Source organism: Platichthys flesus, chromosome 5, assembly GCF_949316205.1.
Source record: "Platichthys flesus chromosome 5, fPlaFle2.1, whole genome shotgun sequence".
Lineage (NCBI taxonomy): Eukaryota > Metazoa > Chordata > Actinopteri > Pleuronectiformes > Pleuronectidae > Platichthys > Platichthys flesus.
In genome coordinates this window covers 20499314-20518237 of record NC_084949.1, presented here as the reverse complement: position 1 = coordinate 20518237, position 18924 = coordinate 20499314, and the positions used below count along the sequence as shown (strand labels likewise).

Below are 18924 nucleotides of genomic sequence, written 5' to 3'. Positions count from 1 at the left end.
GTGCTCCCGATGATTGATGGGAAGTTATAGAGTGACAAACGTTGACATAAACTGTGGTTCTCTCAGTGAAGACATCAGGGATGACAGATGAGATAAGTCAAATCAAGCTATGGTTTCAAACTGTCAACGCAGAGAAGGTGGAAACCACAAGATGAACAAGCCTAAAAGAAGAGTTTGTAAATGAATGGATTGACACACTGACATTAACCCCCTATGGCTCCGGCCCACACCTTGTCTCAGATCCAGGCGGTGACACTTTATCTGTCCGTGTGAGAACACTACACTACGACAGCAGTACCTGGAGTTACACATCTGAAGGACACACACTGACACTACACTTCCCCCTTGTCTTACATCCTCTGCCCCATCCTCTAACGTTCTTCAACTATAGAAGATGTATATAAATATGTTAATTATTTACCGAATCCATATTTTCTAAGCTACAGATTGGTGGTAGCAGCAACTGGCGAAAAAAGCCTACCCCTTTATGAATCCACATTTATATCTACTTGACCCTTCCACCAATTGTTGTGGAAATCTTCAAATAAGCAAACAAACGGACAGGGTAGAAATCATAATCATCAGACACTCTGGCAGTTTATTAGGTACACCTAGCTAAGACTAATGCAGATTTAGAGAAGTGTTGTCAATCTGACTGCGTTTGCTGTTGAATCATACTGTCCCATACTGAGAGGTGTTTTTATTATTTGGTCCATATAACAATAACCTCTGTGTCAAATTAACGCTAACAAGAAGGTTGCCCCAAAATGGTCTGAGTAACAGATTTACTGTGATTTGAAATGCACATGAAACAAATGATTGCAATCAGTCAGGCCCAGGAAACACCATCCAGCTCCTTCATGCAGCCGAGTCTCCGCTTCCAGCCGTAGTCAATTGCTCTATTGTTCCATTTGATTTTTCTGAAATTATGCATTTCCTTGAGTTTGGCTATGCAATCCACTCGACAACACTGAACCATTCATTTTCATTTGTTTCCATTGATCATCCAACTAGTATAGGATATTAGGGGTGAAAAAAAATCCACTTTTAGCTCAGTGTTCATTTCTTTTGCTGGGAACGGCTGAATTCGATCTTTTAAATGACATCTGGGAAAATAATTCCAGCCTGAGAAGCTTAGCTCAACAGAGTTGAACTGAAAGCATTGTTCTGCACTCATTTGGGTCAAGTAAAATGGTGGGGTGTAATTGTTAAAGGGGGTTAAGTGTGAATTATAACCAGTCCTTCTGACTTAAGACTGTCCTCTCTGTCTGATTGATTGAGGAAAGGATGGCGTGAGAGGCAGAGCAGGCAAATCAAGCACAAATTGGTCATTGTGCTTCTGAAGCTCACCATTGTATTCCAGTGAACTTCTGCTGTGGGAGAAGCAATTAAGGGAGCTTGGACGTCAGAAAACTCCAGGGGACAAACGTGTGTCGGACAAGGGGCCTCGTGGCAAGGCACAGGGATAATTAATGGTAGGAGCAGTGGATAGTAGCAAAGCCCCAACATCAAACCTTGTTTGGTCCATTGTGGTGGTGTTAAGGGATTGGAAGTTGTTAGTCACATCATTCACTTCTCTGTGGCAACACTCTGAGCTTTGTTGTGTCATTAATTTCAATTTCTCAACTGTGTATTCCTGGCTGGTGGTCAGAGCTTTGCACTGTTGCTTTCCCCGGGGGTGTTCATTACCAGACCTGGCCCTACACCACACCAAAACCTTCACCAGCTCATTTCCCTGTCCACCCCCAAGCCCCCCTCCACTGTTTCTCTGATTAAATTGTCAGCTCCATCCATTACTCATTTAAAACCAGGCCTGTTGTAAGCGGCCCCGGTGCCTGCCTCGCCGTCTGTGGAGTGTTTATTTACTTTTGATGCCAATGTGCAAAATGGGATGAAGTGCTGTGACATTGGACGTCCTTGTGGTTCGACACGGGGCCAGCGCTACATTAACAGTAGTAGATGGCTGGAGAGAGGACTGGTAATAAATGAAAAACAATAAATGCACAATATGAGTCAACCACAACAATGCACGACTAAAAGCAAATACACTAGTGAGGTGCAGAATGATGTCATGCTTCTAGTGCGCTTTCAGATGGTATATCTGTTGTGGATAAAACCATTTGTGTGTGTGTGTTTAAGTATGGTGTTCAGCCTCACATAGATTACACATCAACCCAAACCAATAAAATACTTGTGCATAAAGAAATATAATAATATTCATACATATCCATATAATACCACTTTAAAGACATTCTAAAAGTTACACTTTCATAAAAGAAGAAATTAGATCCCTCTATGTAGGATGGATACAAAATTATAATCACACAATGGTACATGGAACAGACACACAGTGCTGCATTATCATATTCTTATATTAATTAAATAACAATATACGATACATCACTTCATGTCTTTTAAAACGTACTCCTACCGAAGGTACGTACTCCTACCGAATGAAAATCATTGAAAGAGAATCTTTATTATCTAAAATTACAAATTGAGATTCATTATTCACACCTCAAGGTCGTCCATTGCAGTCAGTGTTTCCAAGGTGTCATATTATCCATGTCTGTATTCAAACTGTTATCGGCTCTGTTTTCTGTCTTTGCAGATGCATTCTATGACATTGTCACCGTCGGTGCCCCTGCAGCCCATTTCCAGGGCTTCAAGTGTGGTGGTCTGCAGCGTCTGCTCAGCAGATATGAAGCAGAGAAAAAGAGGTAGGTGGAAAAGCACCTTGCAAACCTTCACAGCATGAAGACATGGTGTTTAGAAGGAATGGGGGATTTAATACAGGACACATGCTGAGGTGGAAACAGGCTTGTATTGTCAGAAGAATTTAACTTGCCTATAATTGGTAGTGACAGACAAATTTGTCCCTGGCCAATGGACTTGAATTTCCAAGCTTTATACAGTTACTTACAGCCGAGCCGTGCTGAATTTAGAATTGAACTCCTCTGCGTCTGACAGCTCAATTTGACTGGAGGCAACAGGCTTGATGGAAAAGGTTTGCCGAGTTCTCCTGCTCCGATTCTTTCCCTGGCAATCTTTCCCTACTCCCTCCTCAAGCTGTAAGTTAACTAGATGTACAAGATGTGTGGAGAGCACCTCGATAACAATCTATAATCAGTGACTGTCAAATGAATCCACAATAAGCCATGAGGTGCTGTTCGGATGCAACAGGCACTAAGAAATACGAGCGCATTACTCCTGTACTCGCCAACCTGCCTTGATTTCAAAATTCCACTCATCAATTTCAAAGCAAAAAAATGTCCTCAATTCAAACGACATCAAGGACGTATCACTCTCCTCTGTGCCTGGGTGTTCATTCAGATCAGTGGATGTAGCTCTGCTGGTTAGTCACAGATCATAGCTGGTGACTGAGGGCGACCAGAGACTGAAACTGTGGAACAGCTTAACTTATTGAGGCCAGAGAGGCAACACTGTTTGTCCTTAAAAATCTCTGATTGCAACTTTCTTAATTACCAAGCTTTGTAGAATGTTTCATGCAGATGTTAGATCATGTTCTGATTATCTTTCTCTTGTTTTAACTACTAAATGAAAAGTAAATCAATTAGCCCACTGGTCTTAGTGGCTTCCTCCCTAGATTCCAAAAATTGGGTTAATTGGATATTGACCTTAGGTGATAAATGTGAGTGTCTACTTGTTGGCACTGTGATACAGTTCACCGTTGGCCTGTCCAGGATGCACCCCCGCCTCTCGCCCAGTATCAACAATGACCCCCCGCATCCCGCAAAGGATTGTAAGCAGTACAGTTTATGAATGAATTGTCATCCTTATTATACTTTTTTTTATTATACATTATTATTATTTATAAATATTTATAAAGGAGTCATTAACCTAGAAATAATCATAAATCCCAGAACAAATCAATTAATGGGTAACATAAGTCATAGCCCTGCTCAAACCAAACTAGTCAGTGTACCACACACACACACACACCCACACACACACACACACACACTTGCAGTAACACAAAGCGCACAGTGCAGCAGTGTATCCTCTACATTTTGCTGTCTTTCCTATTTTGGATGCAGGATTGACGCACATGTCGCTGGAGTTCAGTATGTGGTCACTTGAGTGATGCCAGAAGAAATGAAGGGTGATATTTTTTTTTTCCAAAAGCTCCCCATAGAGTGCAAAGTCATTACAGACCATGCCAGATCCAATTAGTTACAGAGTTTGCAGCTCAAGAAAGAGGAGAAGATGAAGAGGGGCCGAGGTGTGACTACAAAATGGATAAATTGATGGGAAATAGTTGGGGGCCTGTGCTGATAATAAAAACAATGACAGGACTTCTTTACGCTAAAGTGCACAAGTGAATTTGCCGAAAATGGTCAGTTTTATCTGCTAGCGTGAGCTGTGATAAGGTTAGCGTATTTTTCGAGAGTCCACTGAAGTGAAATCATTTTCTCTGAATAAAAGATTAGACTTCAGAAAGAATTCACTGGGGAGACAGAGCTTTTTGTTTCATATTTGACTTAGCTAATCACTCACTGTAGCTTAAATTTTCCAATTTTCCGCCTGGCTAACTGACTACTGCCCACGCTGAGCCTTATCCATGTTTGACCTGGAATGCAGTCGTTTGTCAGTCATAGTCAGAAGTAGAACGGGGTTTCTCTGTGAATTCAGAGTGGCCATTGTAATGAAGGCGCATGTTTACTTTCAATTAAGCTTAATGGTTTAATTTGCTTTTTATTACAAATGCTCCAAAAGTTTGACCAAATATTTAGCCTGGAAGGACCTGATGGGTTTCTTCCTTCTTCGTTATGTGTGAATGTGAAGTGCTTTAGTCATGTGTCCAAGTCCAGCTGAGAGTCGCCTAATTGCACTGCAAGTCAGCCTATTTCTGCACTGCAAAGATTCTCTCTCTCACACACACACACCCACACACACGCTCCTACTTCTCCCTGTTTGCCTCCTCGCCTTTCAGAAGGAACCTTTTGTAATCACATTTGATTAAAAAGGGAACAATCGGCAAGATGTGAGACCCGGCCTTTCAATGCGATATTAATTTTATCGTGGAGAAGATGGAAAAGGTTTGGGGAAGGAGAAAAAATGCAAACCTGAGCTCAGAGGTGTTACCGGGAGAGCAATAAAAGAGCCATTCGTCTTTGTTCCCTGGACACGAGGAGAGAGGGAGGAGGGTTCTTTCCCGATCCATTAAAAACCTGCATTGGCCAAACTTGGCTGTGACCAGAGTATGCAATGTAGTTTGTCTCTCAGGATGGGCCAGGAAAGGGTTTAATCAATAGCTACACTTAGTATTCCTCCAGATACCCTGCACGTGTACACACAGGGCAAGAGCATTTATCTTTCATTAATGCGAACAGTCCCACTTAAATGGCTGTTTTAAAAGTCACTGGATTTTTATCCGTTTTTAATTGAACCCTATAGACATAGCTGTGGATTTGCTGAGGTGGTCTAATCTTTCATTAACAGCCTCTGCTGAATTATTTAGTTTATCTGCAGAACGATGAAACACACTGTTTGGAGGCAGATTTTATTGAACTTCAACGTCATCCCTTTTTTTCTTTTCTTTTTTCAGACTTTAATTGAGGGTGTGTGCTCGTCTGTGGAAAGAAGATATAGCACGTTTTGGACGTTTTGGAGTTTTCTAGCACAATGTTGCACAGCTTTATGGGCGAGCTGTGTTTAAATGGTGCAGAAGCTGTGAAGCAGAGTTGTTCTCTGCATGTATTTTTGAGTTCTGCACAGAGAGGAAGGACTCACTGTCATTTGGCCAGGCCTCCTGGTCAAGCTGGACCTCCCGATGACACATTTCTGGGACACAGAGTGGTTTAAACTTCATCCCACACATTTAATAGAGTCTCTTTGGGCCGATGTTCAGATCTAATGTGACTCGCAGCGTGTTGTCCAACAGAATAACTTTCTCCCAGTTCTACTGTGTGGGTTTTAGGGGTGAAACATTGGCACTGGCTGGCACTCTATGCTAATGGCAAACAGCTTGTTAGTAGTTTTTGCCTTGTCTGGAATCAGCCTGCTTCAGGATCTGTGGATGATGAAGAGAGATGCTGGCAGCAGCCTTGAGGCTTATCTGGTCTCAGATCAGGGTTTCTAGCCTGTGTCTGAATCACTGAGGAAAGCATCGGCTGTTTAACTGAGAGCTGACGTGAGACCAGTAGACAAATCAACAAAAGATGGGGATGCCATTCAAAAAAAATCTGGTTTAAGATCAGATCTTCCAGCATGGTTCTATGTATAAACTGTATATTTCTGCTGTGTCTGTGTGACCTGGTGTGAAAACTATGATTAGAGTGTGCTGTCGAAATGAAGAAGGAGGCTTTGGCAGTCACCTGCAGTGCTGCAGGGCTCTCTGCTGACGTAGCTGCATTTTACTCCTGCTGGCTGTCAGCGGCAGGCCACAAGCTCTTCATTAATTTCTTCTCCACTATTAATTAGCCGTGCGCTGGAGATGTCGGCTTAATTAGGCCGCTGGGTCCAGTAATTTTCTCCCTGTCATTACTGTTATAACCGATTTCTATTGATCATTTAGGAAAAGCTAGGACAAAGTTCAGCCTGGACACCCTTGTTTTACTGGAGTCTCCTCCTAGACTTACCTGATTAAACTGTGCACTTGGACGGATCCTTTTTCTGGGGGGTCCAGTGTGTGAAACTTGAATTATAATAATATGAAGACTGATAATGCAGTGAATCAAAGTGCAGACGCAAGGTGCAGTCAGGTGCATCTTGTGAAGAGGGAGCGGCGGCCACCTCCTTTGTTTATCATGGCCAGAGGCACACGATGCACTCGGGGCGCAAACAGAAACGAGGGGGGATTAAGAAGAATCCATTATCATACATTATCAGCGAGTGTGTTGGAGTCTGGCAGCAGTTCTTCCTAAAAGCATTTCTCTCCCAACAATGATGTACTGGCTCCAAGTAATGGAGTCCGGAGGAGCTTCACCTAAAAGGAAAGTAATACTCTCTCACAAGAGTTGCAACTGAAAATCCAGTGTCAGCCAAAAAGATGACTCTAAGGTCAGACAAATTGAAATATTGTGTCTGATCATGAAAATCCAGTGGCCTCCATTGTTTCTGTCAGCGGCTGCATTCAATTAGCTCACATGCAGCCGAAATGTCACCGCTGCCAAGGCCTTCACACGTCTCTGCAAACTGGAAATTACTGTAATGAAACTGGACGTGAGCCACAAATACAGTTACTGGGTTTTTTATAAGATGATATTTCAATCACACCGCCTAAATTAAACCAGCACATTTATATGACCGGTCATGATTCCACTGCACGGCTTCATGTCCCAGCCATGTTTCCTCTCTGCACCGCTCTGCATGTAGATCTGAAACATGTGCAGCTGAAGTTTGACAACGTGACACTTTAAGATGGAAAACAATCCTGACACATGCAGATGGTTCAATGGGGAGTTGATCAGCTCAAAGTAGAGACCTGCATCCTGGCACTAGAAGCATAACTGGAGTATAATTTCTTTGTCTGTGTAATTGGTTGTATGTTATGATGGAAAGAGAGTCAAGAAAAAACATGAGCAGAAAGAGTTTGTGTGTTTTAAAAGTATCAAGCATGTAGAGCGCACTGAGAGAGCAGGTGGCGGTGGTCAGATGTTGGTCGCTATTTACAGGGATAATGAGTCCTAATATATAATTTATAGATACTGTGTAATGGAGTCTGCACACGAGCCTCTTTCATCAACTGTAGCTCTAACTTGGGAGTCGACCTAAACACGATTGGTGGGCACATTAGAAAGAGCTCGACTCGTGGTGTGTGTGCGTACATGTTCATGTTGGATCATTGGTCGTTATCCGGCAGTGAAATTGAGCCTGTGCATCACTTGTCGATGGTTAAAACTCTCAGAGGACAAACTTAGCAGTCTGATGTGATGTTCCTTAGTTTGTCCTTTTAGGGGGAAACAACAAAACTGTTGAAATCCTCTTCTACTCCATTGTATGGAAATGTAAAACTATGAGCCTCTGAGGGCTGTAGACACACACAGTGCATAAATATTTACAAACAACACGCAGACGTAAAACTGCCTCACATTCATATTATGAATATCAGTAAACATTCATATACTGTGTACATCAGTTGTGCACAATAAAAGCATTGTCTAGTACAATAAGAGAGAATTCCCAATGCCACTTCAAGTGCCGTTATTAGGAGCCTCTGTGTCAGCAAACTTGGAATCTCACTACAAATAGCCATTAAACCCTTTATTGTCTTTTCAAATAGTTTTTTTTTTCATTTTCTTTGTGATTATTATGGATAATATCACTCAGAAATGTCTGACGATTGGCAATTGCCTACGAACAAAGTGTGTCAGTAATGTTTCCAGATTGCAACGTTGAAAAATGTGTCTGCTTTCAAACTACAAACATTAAGAAGTAAAGAACTGAAGGAGGGATTTTATGAATTCAGATGTGATGCGAGTCAGTTCTAGACCTTGACACATTGGGATGACTTTCTACTTGTGTACATATTTATTAATAGATGAAGAAGCAATTTCTGAATTTTCAATCACATCCTGCTTTTCACGTCATCAATGAAACATAAATATTTTTGCTCCAGGTGATGTTTATTCCCGCACTGTCGGTACTGGTTTTATATTCTGCGTTTTGTCCAGCCCCTTGTTTTATTGGCATCATGTTTTTAAAAACTTGGCACTGAGCGCTTCTCATTTGCATACGGGATGGGAATGCCAAGGTTGAAATGACAAGCAGATCCTCGGGTGCAACATCAGCTTTTGTTTTTCACACATTTCTGCTGTTTTACCTTTGCACGGTTCGCCGTCTCGGCTGACCCTGTTTCGACTGACAGCATTGCTGATGAGGCAATTAAAGTTCCTCGCCGTAGCCAGCCTTAGCGGGGATCAATTCTGTCCTCTAGCATCAGGTGGCAGGTCCCTGCATTCATTATTGCCTGCATAGTCTCCCTAATGGGATTGGATTTGTACTTATGAGTCAACAGGGCTGTTATTGAATCTCAGTTGCCGAAGCAATTCCCCTCTTCCAACAACAACTTCTTCTTTTCCTTTGCCTCGTTTTCTGGAGTAGCTCCATTGTTGCGGCCCTGGAGGATTTTTCTTCTTCCTCTTTAGTTCTGCATAATGTAGTAGGACGAATGTAAGCTCACAGGGAATTAAAGACTTCACTTTGCTGCGGTAGATTATTTAATTTTGGACTGCTCTGTGGTTTAGTATTTGAAGGTGTATGGTTATGGAGGGTGTAATAACAGAGGTTGAACAGGTAGAAATATTGATGTTTTGTGGTGCGTATCGAGCGCTGTTTGCCCTGTGTCTCCCTCTCACTTACTGAGTCTTTCATTCGCTCTGAGCTTGTGGGTGGTCGTCCTCCAGGGGTCTCATTAGCTGTAATGTCAAGGCCAAGATTTGAAAGTTAGCCAGTCAAAGACATAGTTAGTGGCTTGTTCCGACTTACGCCTAATTTCTAAAGACCTTCAGATTTTCACACTTATTGATACATCAGGTGGAGCTGTTCCCCACCGGACGACTTCTAACGAAGCTCTTTCTCTCCCTCCCTGCAAAGTATTCAGAGCGCTACAGAGAACTGTATAATGCCAGCCTTTTGTGCGTGCCCTTCCTTTCGTCTGTCTTGCTCTCTCTCAGTGTCTCTCTCTGTCAATTATGCCTCAGGATCTGGCTCTGGGGTCTGGCCTACATAGAGGCTTGTGGAGTTGACTCTAAACTACCTGGGAGGCTTGCAAATGACTGCCTCGCCCCACGCTATGTCTGACGGCAGGAAGTCGGAGGAAACTCATTGAAAGTCACTGGAACTTTACCCGAGGAGAATGTTCATTGGAGTGATTTGCCTCCGGATTCTAGAAAGTGACAAAAGGTGTTTTTGTGTGGGATTAAATTGCCCCCTCCCAACGAAGAAGAGATTAAAAATTCATACGGGGGGAAATAATGGATTGGCGTTGGACTGCAGGACCAATTTAACAGTTCACACAGAGCAACTGGAAAGCGCTGCTGCTGGACACTTCCAAGGCAGCAGAGAAATGGAAGTTATGCAGCATAATGTAATGTTTTATAGTCAGGAAAGGTCCATTATTCACCTGACCGTCAATACTCAATCTCAACACCTTGAGTTTCCCTTTGAATACATCTTTAGAAAATGTTTTTCATTGATAAAGACTTGATGTAAAGCTTTTCTACTTCTGTTTATTAACATGTTTTTCATAGGTTCCTTCCTTCAAGACCCAGAGCCAGGATTCCTATTTCTATGTATTCAGACAGAGATTTCGGGAATTAATTGATAGATTAGATTCATTAGATCAGATGGATTACACCTCAAATGAAATTCCATTAATGATTCCTTTGTTTCACGGCCTCCAGATGCTGCAGTAGCTTGTCTGACATCAAATAAATATCTTCCTACTTTCCTAGTTTTGCCACGTGCCTGAAGAAAGTGGACACTGAGCAAAAACTAAACGAATGGGGAGAGTTTCTATCCATGCAGCTACAATTCCATTACAAACAACTGTGTCCCAGTCGGGCCACTTTCATTTCTACTCTTAAAAGTGATACACAGCCCCTGCATCCAGCCCCTGACCGTGCAGCAGTGGCTAAATCTGTCAAATCTGAATCGATGTTTTCTTTTCTTTTTCCCACCTCAAAGTTTCAGCACTGCCTACCAGTGTATCTACTACTCACCAGAGCACACAGCCAAAGCTCAGGAGGTACTCAGCACCGTGAGCCTCCTCCAGCCCCTCATCACGAGCTCAGCGGACCAGCTCCTCCAGGCTGCCCAGGAGCGCTCTTCAACTGGACTAAAGGATGTGCTCAAGAAGCTTTCTGACAAGGTGAGGCAGCCCCCAATCCTCCAGCCCTGCTCCCTTCCATTGGAATTGTCCCTTTGTTCCTACTTTGTTTTAAGACACCACTTTTATTCCTGGATACAAAACCAAACGCTTAAAGGTTATACCTCAGCCTGAAAAGCCTTTTAGTTTAAACTTAATTAAACTTATATTCATCCAAATACAACTTAATTATTTGTGTAGGTGTTCTGCAATACTGTTGAGGTGGATGTATTGTTTTAGATTTCAGACTCAAGGTTCCCCCTCCCGAAGGAGTTACCGTGCGAGAGTGATTTGGTACCAGCTCTGGTAAAATCCCTGCAAAATGAATAAACTCTAAATAACTTAACAACCTTTAAACCAAGCAGTTGCTTTGATACAGCTGCACACACACACTGAGCAGACAACAGCAGGAAAAAAAAACGTAACTCATCATAAAAACACCAAACTAACTAAAGTGAATAGCAACATGGACGTTTACGGCGTCGAGGCGTGTTTATCAGTATAATTAATGAATTACATCTGGTGCTGTCAGATTGCAATCTGCTGTGGGAGAGATTGTTTTTTTTTTGCCACAGTGGAATACAGCCCAATCAGTCCACTTAATTGGTACATCCACTCTGTCACCACTTCCTCTCATCGTTGATTAGACACACACACACGTCGGCCAAGTAAACCCCCGGCCTGGTCAGCACAAGCAGCGCTGCTCTCTGATTAAAATCTGCTGTTTCGATGTGTGTAGGTGAGCTGATGTTCAATGTCATCACTCCTTCAAACTCCGAAGCCTCCAAATCATCAACAGCTTCTCATGATTCATGTCAGCGTTTCCCTCTGCACATCTGCTCGTCTGTCACAGAAATCATCTTCTTTTTTTTTATAGACACACACAGATTACCTGTCTGCACCCCCCCCCCCCCCACACACACACACACACACCCACAACCACACACAAACATAGACTCACTTGATAGCTTCTTCGCACGTGTACACACCTGTTTACATACATTGTGTAACTACATGGTCGGATAGACTGACTTCATCAATAGATCAATAGTAGAATTACACCCTGTGTGACATTTGAAAAATATAAATGAAGGAACACAAGTAGTTAAAAGATGATCCATCTACATGTTTATGTCCTCTAAGCTTCTCTGAGCTGTTTCTTTAACCATCTGCACAGCATACACCACCTTCTGTCTCTATACCCACTGAAGAAAACTCCAAGAACTCCACACTAAAGGTGGATGCATTTGTGAGTGGGTCTCTGTTGTGTGAAGTTTCTTCAATGAAGACAGTGAGTCACACCTTCAGAGAATATTAGGTGGATTTAAGAACCTGCTTTTTTATTTTATCAAGTACTCGCTGCCTCTGACTTTCTCTGCTCACACCACCTTTCTCCAGGCCGATCAATATTTCACTCCAGAACACTCTCAATGGGTTCCATCTGACGGCTGCTCTCTATATATGATGATGATAATAATAATAATATCTATACTAATGATAATCACAGGGAGAGTGGGATTTGTATGCAACTCCCCTCCTTCCAGCTGAGCTGTAGTATAAGTTATACGTCTTTCACATATCGGCTACCTGCAAAGAGCTGCTTGTTTGATCGTCTGTGCACGATCATGCTGAATGATGTGTTGCACACAGCGGTCACACACACACAAGTGAGTGAGTGTCGTCATGGCCAAGTGATGTTCTGACGTGCTCTCTCCATTCAGCCTCCGTTCACCTCTTCTGTTAAGTTGGAGGTTTTTTTTTCTCTTGCCGAAATTTGTTCTTCCCTCAGGACAAAACCATTCAAAAACATTCCGGGTGAATCAATTCTTACTGTTTTCCTCGTTTTTTAAGATCAAACGTAACTTGTGTTTTTTCGCAAGAGGCGTCCTCTGACTTGCACTTGTGCTCAGTCAGGTTCACATCGGCAGACGTGTTGAAGAAAGTCGAGCAACGGAATCTCTCCCAAGAGATTTCAGAGCAGAGCTCTCGAACAGGAAGGTGTGGAGGAGCTGCACCGAGGAGCCGTTATTTTGCACTTGGAGAGGCAAGGTTGCTTTGGTTTAGCCTTGATAAGAAAATGAAGCTGCAATGCTTCTCTCTTTTGCCCAAAGGAGAGCACCACTGATAATTCACTTTAGACACAATATCTATTTGAATCCTGCAACACAGGATATCATGCACTTCACCTCTAGATCCTTCCGACTGAATATTAAGAAATATAACAGAGGCAAAAACTTAATTCATATACACCTGATTTCTAATGTTATCAGTTCACTTTTATCCTCAACAAAAAATGCATGAAGTATAGAAAGTTATCGTATGAGCACAGGCGGTGTCAGATATGACCCTGCGGTTAAGAAGTGCAAATATGACCCAGATTGTTTTAAATACATTGTGTGTCTTTTTTCACTCATTTCAGGAAAAGATAATGAATAATACATGGTCTCATAGATTGCAAATTAGCATTGAGGTCAGATAAGCAGAGTTCAATTTGAATATGAATTTAAATTTTGAAGTGTTTTGGTTGCTCAACCAAGCGTGGCTCTTTTTTTAATACTCATTGAGACCCCCTTTTTTTCCATCTTTAAAATATATCAAAAATCGCTCTATACATATGTTTGAATGACAGAACATTGTCCCGGCAGGAAATTCCTTTTCTCATGTAATTTCACATTTCCTCTTATCCATAGATTTTAGCTCTCACATCATTGACTTACAGTAATGGGACTCATTTGTACAATGCAATGCAATTAAAATGGATATGAATGAGATAAATGGTGTTTTAAGTGTAGCCGTCGTCCAGCCTCTCCGTTTAACTATTCTTCAAATGACCCGTTCAGTTGGTAAAAGTCCCGTCAGGAGCAGAGGATTTTTTTAAATGACTGTTGGTGTTCTTAGGATGAATGTGTGTCTGTCAATGCATGTCAGCAGTTTATTCTCAGTAAAAGCTCAAACTAATGATAAGTGGTCAAAGTACCAGAAGTACAGAACATTCATAAAGTGAATAACCATGGAACTCATTGATGTGATGGGTCTTTGAACACAAGCACATGTGAGGGCCGGAGAGGAGGGGTCATGATGACTCAGAGTGTGGACGTAGAGTTATTCTAAACGATTGTAGAGGTTTTCAGTCCCATTCAGGGGATTCTGTGACGCAGTGTGTTCAGAGTGAAGAGACTGCACTGAGTCATCATCTTAACTGTCTTACATCAGGGGCTGTTATCAAATGATCTGCCCTCAGTGCTGAGGAAACGAGTGATTACTTTCAGGGAGTGGAAACCCCTGTTGGAAGCGTGTGAAAGAAAAAATGGTCAACCATGAGAACAGCATGTTTGCACCAAGTTGTGTGGTGAACTGAGTGTTACAGTGTCACTCTACAACAGCCTCAGTAAATTCAATCAAGCTGCACTGAAGTTTCAAACACTCATAGATATCATGTCCCTTGTTTGTTCTTTATCAAGATCTGTGAATTATTCTCTGGGGAAACTGCGGACATGTTGAAAAACTCCCCGTCTCCTTCCACCAGGTTGTCTTTGTGTAATCTTGCTAACAATCAAACATTCAAACCAACAGACAAACAGACAGTGGGTGGAAACAGAAACTAAACACCAACACCAGCATTATGAATGATGCAAAAAAACCAAGGCTTATAGACTCGACCTATAGCTGAGCTGCGTGTGATTAATGTGTCGGGTTTAAAACAGCATATTCATGATGACATCACGTTATATTTGCATTCTGCCTTGTGTGCGCAGTCCCCTCCCTTTATCTGTTTGTGCATCAGCTCAAGGACGCTACATGGACTTTGAACCCGGGAGCTTGCAGAGAGAAAGTCAATTACACTCCAATTTGTCTGATTCTGACATTTGCATTCACGCATGTAGCTCCCCCAGCTCTGCCTCCCTGCCACGCACCTCCTCTCACATGTGGGGCAGCACTGACGCCTCTCCTCCAGGGACAGTAACTGACGCTTGTCCCAGAAGTCGTGAGTTTTGTCGCTGAAGGGCTCAGAAAAGTCTTTAAATGCCCCCCCCGATGATGCACTGGAAACTTTTCACACCGATTAATTTTTAATTGACAATTTTATCCCCATTTTGCAGCTCAACGGCTGCAAAGGAGGAACTTAAGGAATCTTTGAGCTGAGCAGGCACACAGCACTTTATACTCAGTATTCAATATTTAGTTTTTAATCGTCACAGATCAACATTTACTTAATTATAATTTATTACCCCTTCACTTTACAGTATATTAAATATTTCTATAAGTTTGATATGGAGTCATGCATTGTGTATACTTCATTATAAGAAAAAATATTTCTGATCCACAAAATTGTCGTTAATTCATTTGGATTCAATTCAAGATGAGTGCACAGATAATTCATCTACACACAAGGAAAGACTGACTAATCGAAAAAATACAAAAAAAAATTCAAATATGTCACATGTGAATGCGACTTTCTGGTATCACGGTACACTGGGTAGTTGTGTAAATGATGAATATAGTGTCTGTTTTACCAGGACTGGCCTGAGCTTCTCTTCCACACGTATCTAATTTGCTGCCTCCACCACTTCTCGCCATCTCAACATCCTCATCCACTATTCTGTCCACAGCGGGGAGGCAGGCGTTTGTTTGACAAATATAGGTTTTGTTTTAATGCAGGCTTGGCTCACGCGTTCTGTTAGAAGGCATTTTGCTGTGGTAATAGAATTGCTTATTGCAGTGCTGACTCAATTACTCTTGAGAGCCCTTATCATTTTTTTCACGCAGTGGCGGCGGCAGCAGTGTGCGCGGCTCCTTGGTGCCGGGATCATCATCAGCATACAGTAGCTGCTGAATTTGTGATCAGAAGAAGTGTGCTTGCGTAGAAGCCGGCAGGAGGAGGAGGAGTAATTGAATTGTTTGTTGTTTGTTGCTGTTGTGGTTTTCTCACTGGCTGGGCGGCATTAATGGAGAGAAGCTACTTAATGGTGAGGGAGGGTGTTCATTTTCCTTGTTTCTGTTCACTTGCTCTGTAAACAGTTACTCGCCAGTGTTTTCTTCCACCCACTCTCCTCTCCAGTGTGACCGTCTCTTTCTGTCTCACTCTCACCGTGTCTGTTTTGCTTTTTCATAGCTTAAATTTTCATTTGGTGTACTATCCCAAAATAACTTTCAGTATCTTTCTCCCATTTCTCTTTTCCTTTTTCTCTCTCTCTCTGCTACAGACAGAGCAATTTGTTCACACACTTAAGGATGAATTGGTCAAGAGTGCACTGCTAGCGCTGCATGCAGCACAGCCCGGGTACGTTTCCAAGAACCAGAAGCCAGCACAGGCCGGCCAACATCAAGGTCACGTCCACCAGTGCAGCGAGCAGAATCCCAGCCCGGTGCAGGGACTCCCAGGCCACAGTCCAGCGACGTCTGTCACTGAGAGCACGGTGATGTGTAATAATGTGGATGGATCACAAACCACGACAAAAGGAGAAGGTGGAACTCTGCCCCTGAAGCACCAAGACTCCATACCGCACCACCAAGAGTACGACGAGGAGGAATGGGTGAGGCGGACTCATTAGGCAGTCTTTTCAAAGCTGCCAGCTATTTATGGTTTGAGTTCATTTAAGTGCAGGATGACAAACTGTTATTTTTACTGCTGGTCCCCGCTGCAGAGTACACAGAGGGAAATCAGCTGTATCACAGATAAACCATTTTTATGGCAAATAATCTCAAATAACATCCAAAATGATTTTTTCATGCCAAACATAACTTTTTAATTTTAATGAGAGCCTTTTCTCCAAGGAGTTCAAACCTTTCATCCTGAGAAACTGACTGCATGGTAGTGTGGTCTGCTGAGGACTGGTTTGTCTGCCACACCGACAGCACCAGCCGATCATGACTCGTGCACGCCGGTGCTTCATTTTCTCTCAAAATATTACTCACCATCTTACCTTGTTCAAATCCGACTGAGGCAACAAAGACCGAAATGCACACCATCAGTTAGGATTGTCGTAATTGTACACACACACACACACACACACAGAAGAGAAAAGCATCTATATGTCAGTGAACAGTAGGAGCTCAGGAAAAGAGATAGAAAGCTGCAAACAATGAAAACACTGTAAGAGTAATCTCTGAATGTTCAGACAGCAATTTCCTTTTGACCTTTTGAAAACAAAGCCGGCTTAGCCTACGAAGGGAAACACCTCTTTTTTTTTAAACACATACATAAATATATGTACACGTGTACAGTGTGTGACAGAGTGATCTATCTCTTTGGTGACTGCTGTCTGACTGCTCTTTGTGTTCTCGGCTCTTTCAGGACAGGGTGTGGGCCAACGTGGCCAAATGTCTGAACTGTGTCATCGCCATGGTGGATAAACTTCAGGAGGAAGATAACAACAGACAGGAGCCGGTCCCTGAGCAGCAGCTGGCTGATGTCATCACCTCACACAACCCTGGTAAATAAGTGCTGTGATAATCATGTCCATGTGACGCACACACTACTGAAGGGTTTGATGTATTTATGTGTGCGCCATTAAAAAGTTTGCACACTGGCATGTGAATGACCATCAATAGAAAACCTGTTCTATTATTAAAGTTTACTGATGTTTGCTGGACAGTATTGAAATGAGCAACCAGCCATTGGACAAAAGCATCAGAGAGAAACAAGTCTTTATTGTGACTCAACAGCTTAACAAAGGTTTCATTTAGCTGAAGTCACAAAACAGCAGCTAATTTCATCTCAAGTTGGATTAATAGAATATGCTTTCTCATTGTGAGAGAACTAACCCTGAACAGTTAATCCTTTCCAGCCTCGGTTGACGAGAGTGACACAAGACCCTGGTCCCTGTTGTTTTAAGCATTAGCAGAAGAGAACCTTAAATTGTTGCCAGAAAAGTGGATGAAAGCAATATTTGATATTCAGAGCCATCCGCTGTTGACTGCAAGCTGCCCAGTCTTCCCTTACATCCAATGAAATCCTGCCTCCAGCCTGTGTCCAGACAAGTGCCCAGTCTGTTCCAGCTGCCAACTGGCATCCACAGCAGTGGCATTAGTCTGACCAGGCGACAAGGAGGAGTGTGTGTGTCAGATGCAAAAGCCCTTTGCATGTGTGCACTGGTTGGTCCGTTCATATTGGTTTGTTGCCTGTGTGTGCATGTGTATCCACGTGCGTCTGTCTGTCCAAGTTAGCTGGCAGGTGAGGATGAGGCCGCCCGCCTGCTGTTCCGTCTAAAAGATAAGCTCAACTCCCTGAGCACTTTTATTAAGACGCTGAACAGGCTCAGAGCAAGTGGTCATCTGCCTGTCTAAATACAAACATGGAAGGGAATAATGAGAGCTCAGGCTTTTATGACAAGACGTTGTGGGGGTTTAGATGTTTGGACAGGTGGGCTGCTGAAGAGATGACAGCCGGAGTTCTGTTTCCTTCTCCTCTGTGCAGAGGCGGTATTTGCAAAAGGAGATAGGACATGATTTATCTGACAGACAAGGGCAAACTTGATGTGCTATACATTCTTCCTCAAATCCGTGTCTGTCTTTCTGTCTTTGTGCACGTCGATACTGACCCACACCTCCCCTTTAAAAACTCCTGGCTATGTTGGTGCAGAAGGGAAAAGCCTGTTGGCGAGACTGGACAACTCAAAATGACTTATCCAACACTGCCCCCTGTGAGCTACTGGGGCTATTGCAAGGAACCCACTTACTGGAGGAAATACAATTGAGACACTGTGAAGGCAAAGTAAAGCTGTGTCCTGACTCATGTATGTTAACTCTACACAGGTGTTGAGTACGTTGTGTAATAAAAGATGTCAGGGTTTTCGGGCAGAGCCAGTTCAATGTGTCTTTGTCCTAGGATGGAAACCTACATGAAACAGAGGAGCTAAAGTCAGCGATGATGGTTTATGAATATTAAACCCATATATTGTTTTCTGTAATCAAATAGTAAGTAGTACCACTAATTCCCAACCAGGGGCACCAGGGGGCACTTGAAAGACTGACTCCACTACTTTGATTTAAAAAACATATTCACATATATGTGGTAAGTAGGAGACTTTACTAATAGGAATATTGGTGTGATGCTGATATTTATAACTTAACTCAGTAATGTGTTACACCTC

The 18924-nt window shown here is 42.6% G+C and overlaps 1 protein-coding gene across 5 annotated transcripts in view; it reads left to right on the top strand.

Moving 5' to 3' along the window:
• inpp4b (inositol polyphosphate-4-phosphatase type II B) overlaps positions 1–18924 on the top strand; it is a 118516-nt gene that overhangs the window by 88452 nt on the left and 11140 nt on the right. For all 5 annotated transcript variants that reach the window (XM_062388177.1, XM_062388178.1, XM_062388176.1 and 2 more), the window contains 4 exons: positions 2612–2720; positions 10651–10834; positions 16036–16365; positions 17127–17265. In XM_062388177.1, the coding sequence (XP_062244161.1) occupies positions 2612–2720; positions 10651–10834; positions 16036–16365; positions 17127–17265 (762 nt within the window). The remainder of the gene's footprint in view (positions 1–2611; positions 2721–10650; positions 10835–16035; positions 16366–17126; positions 17266–18924) is intronic.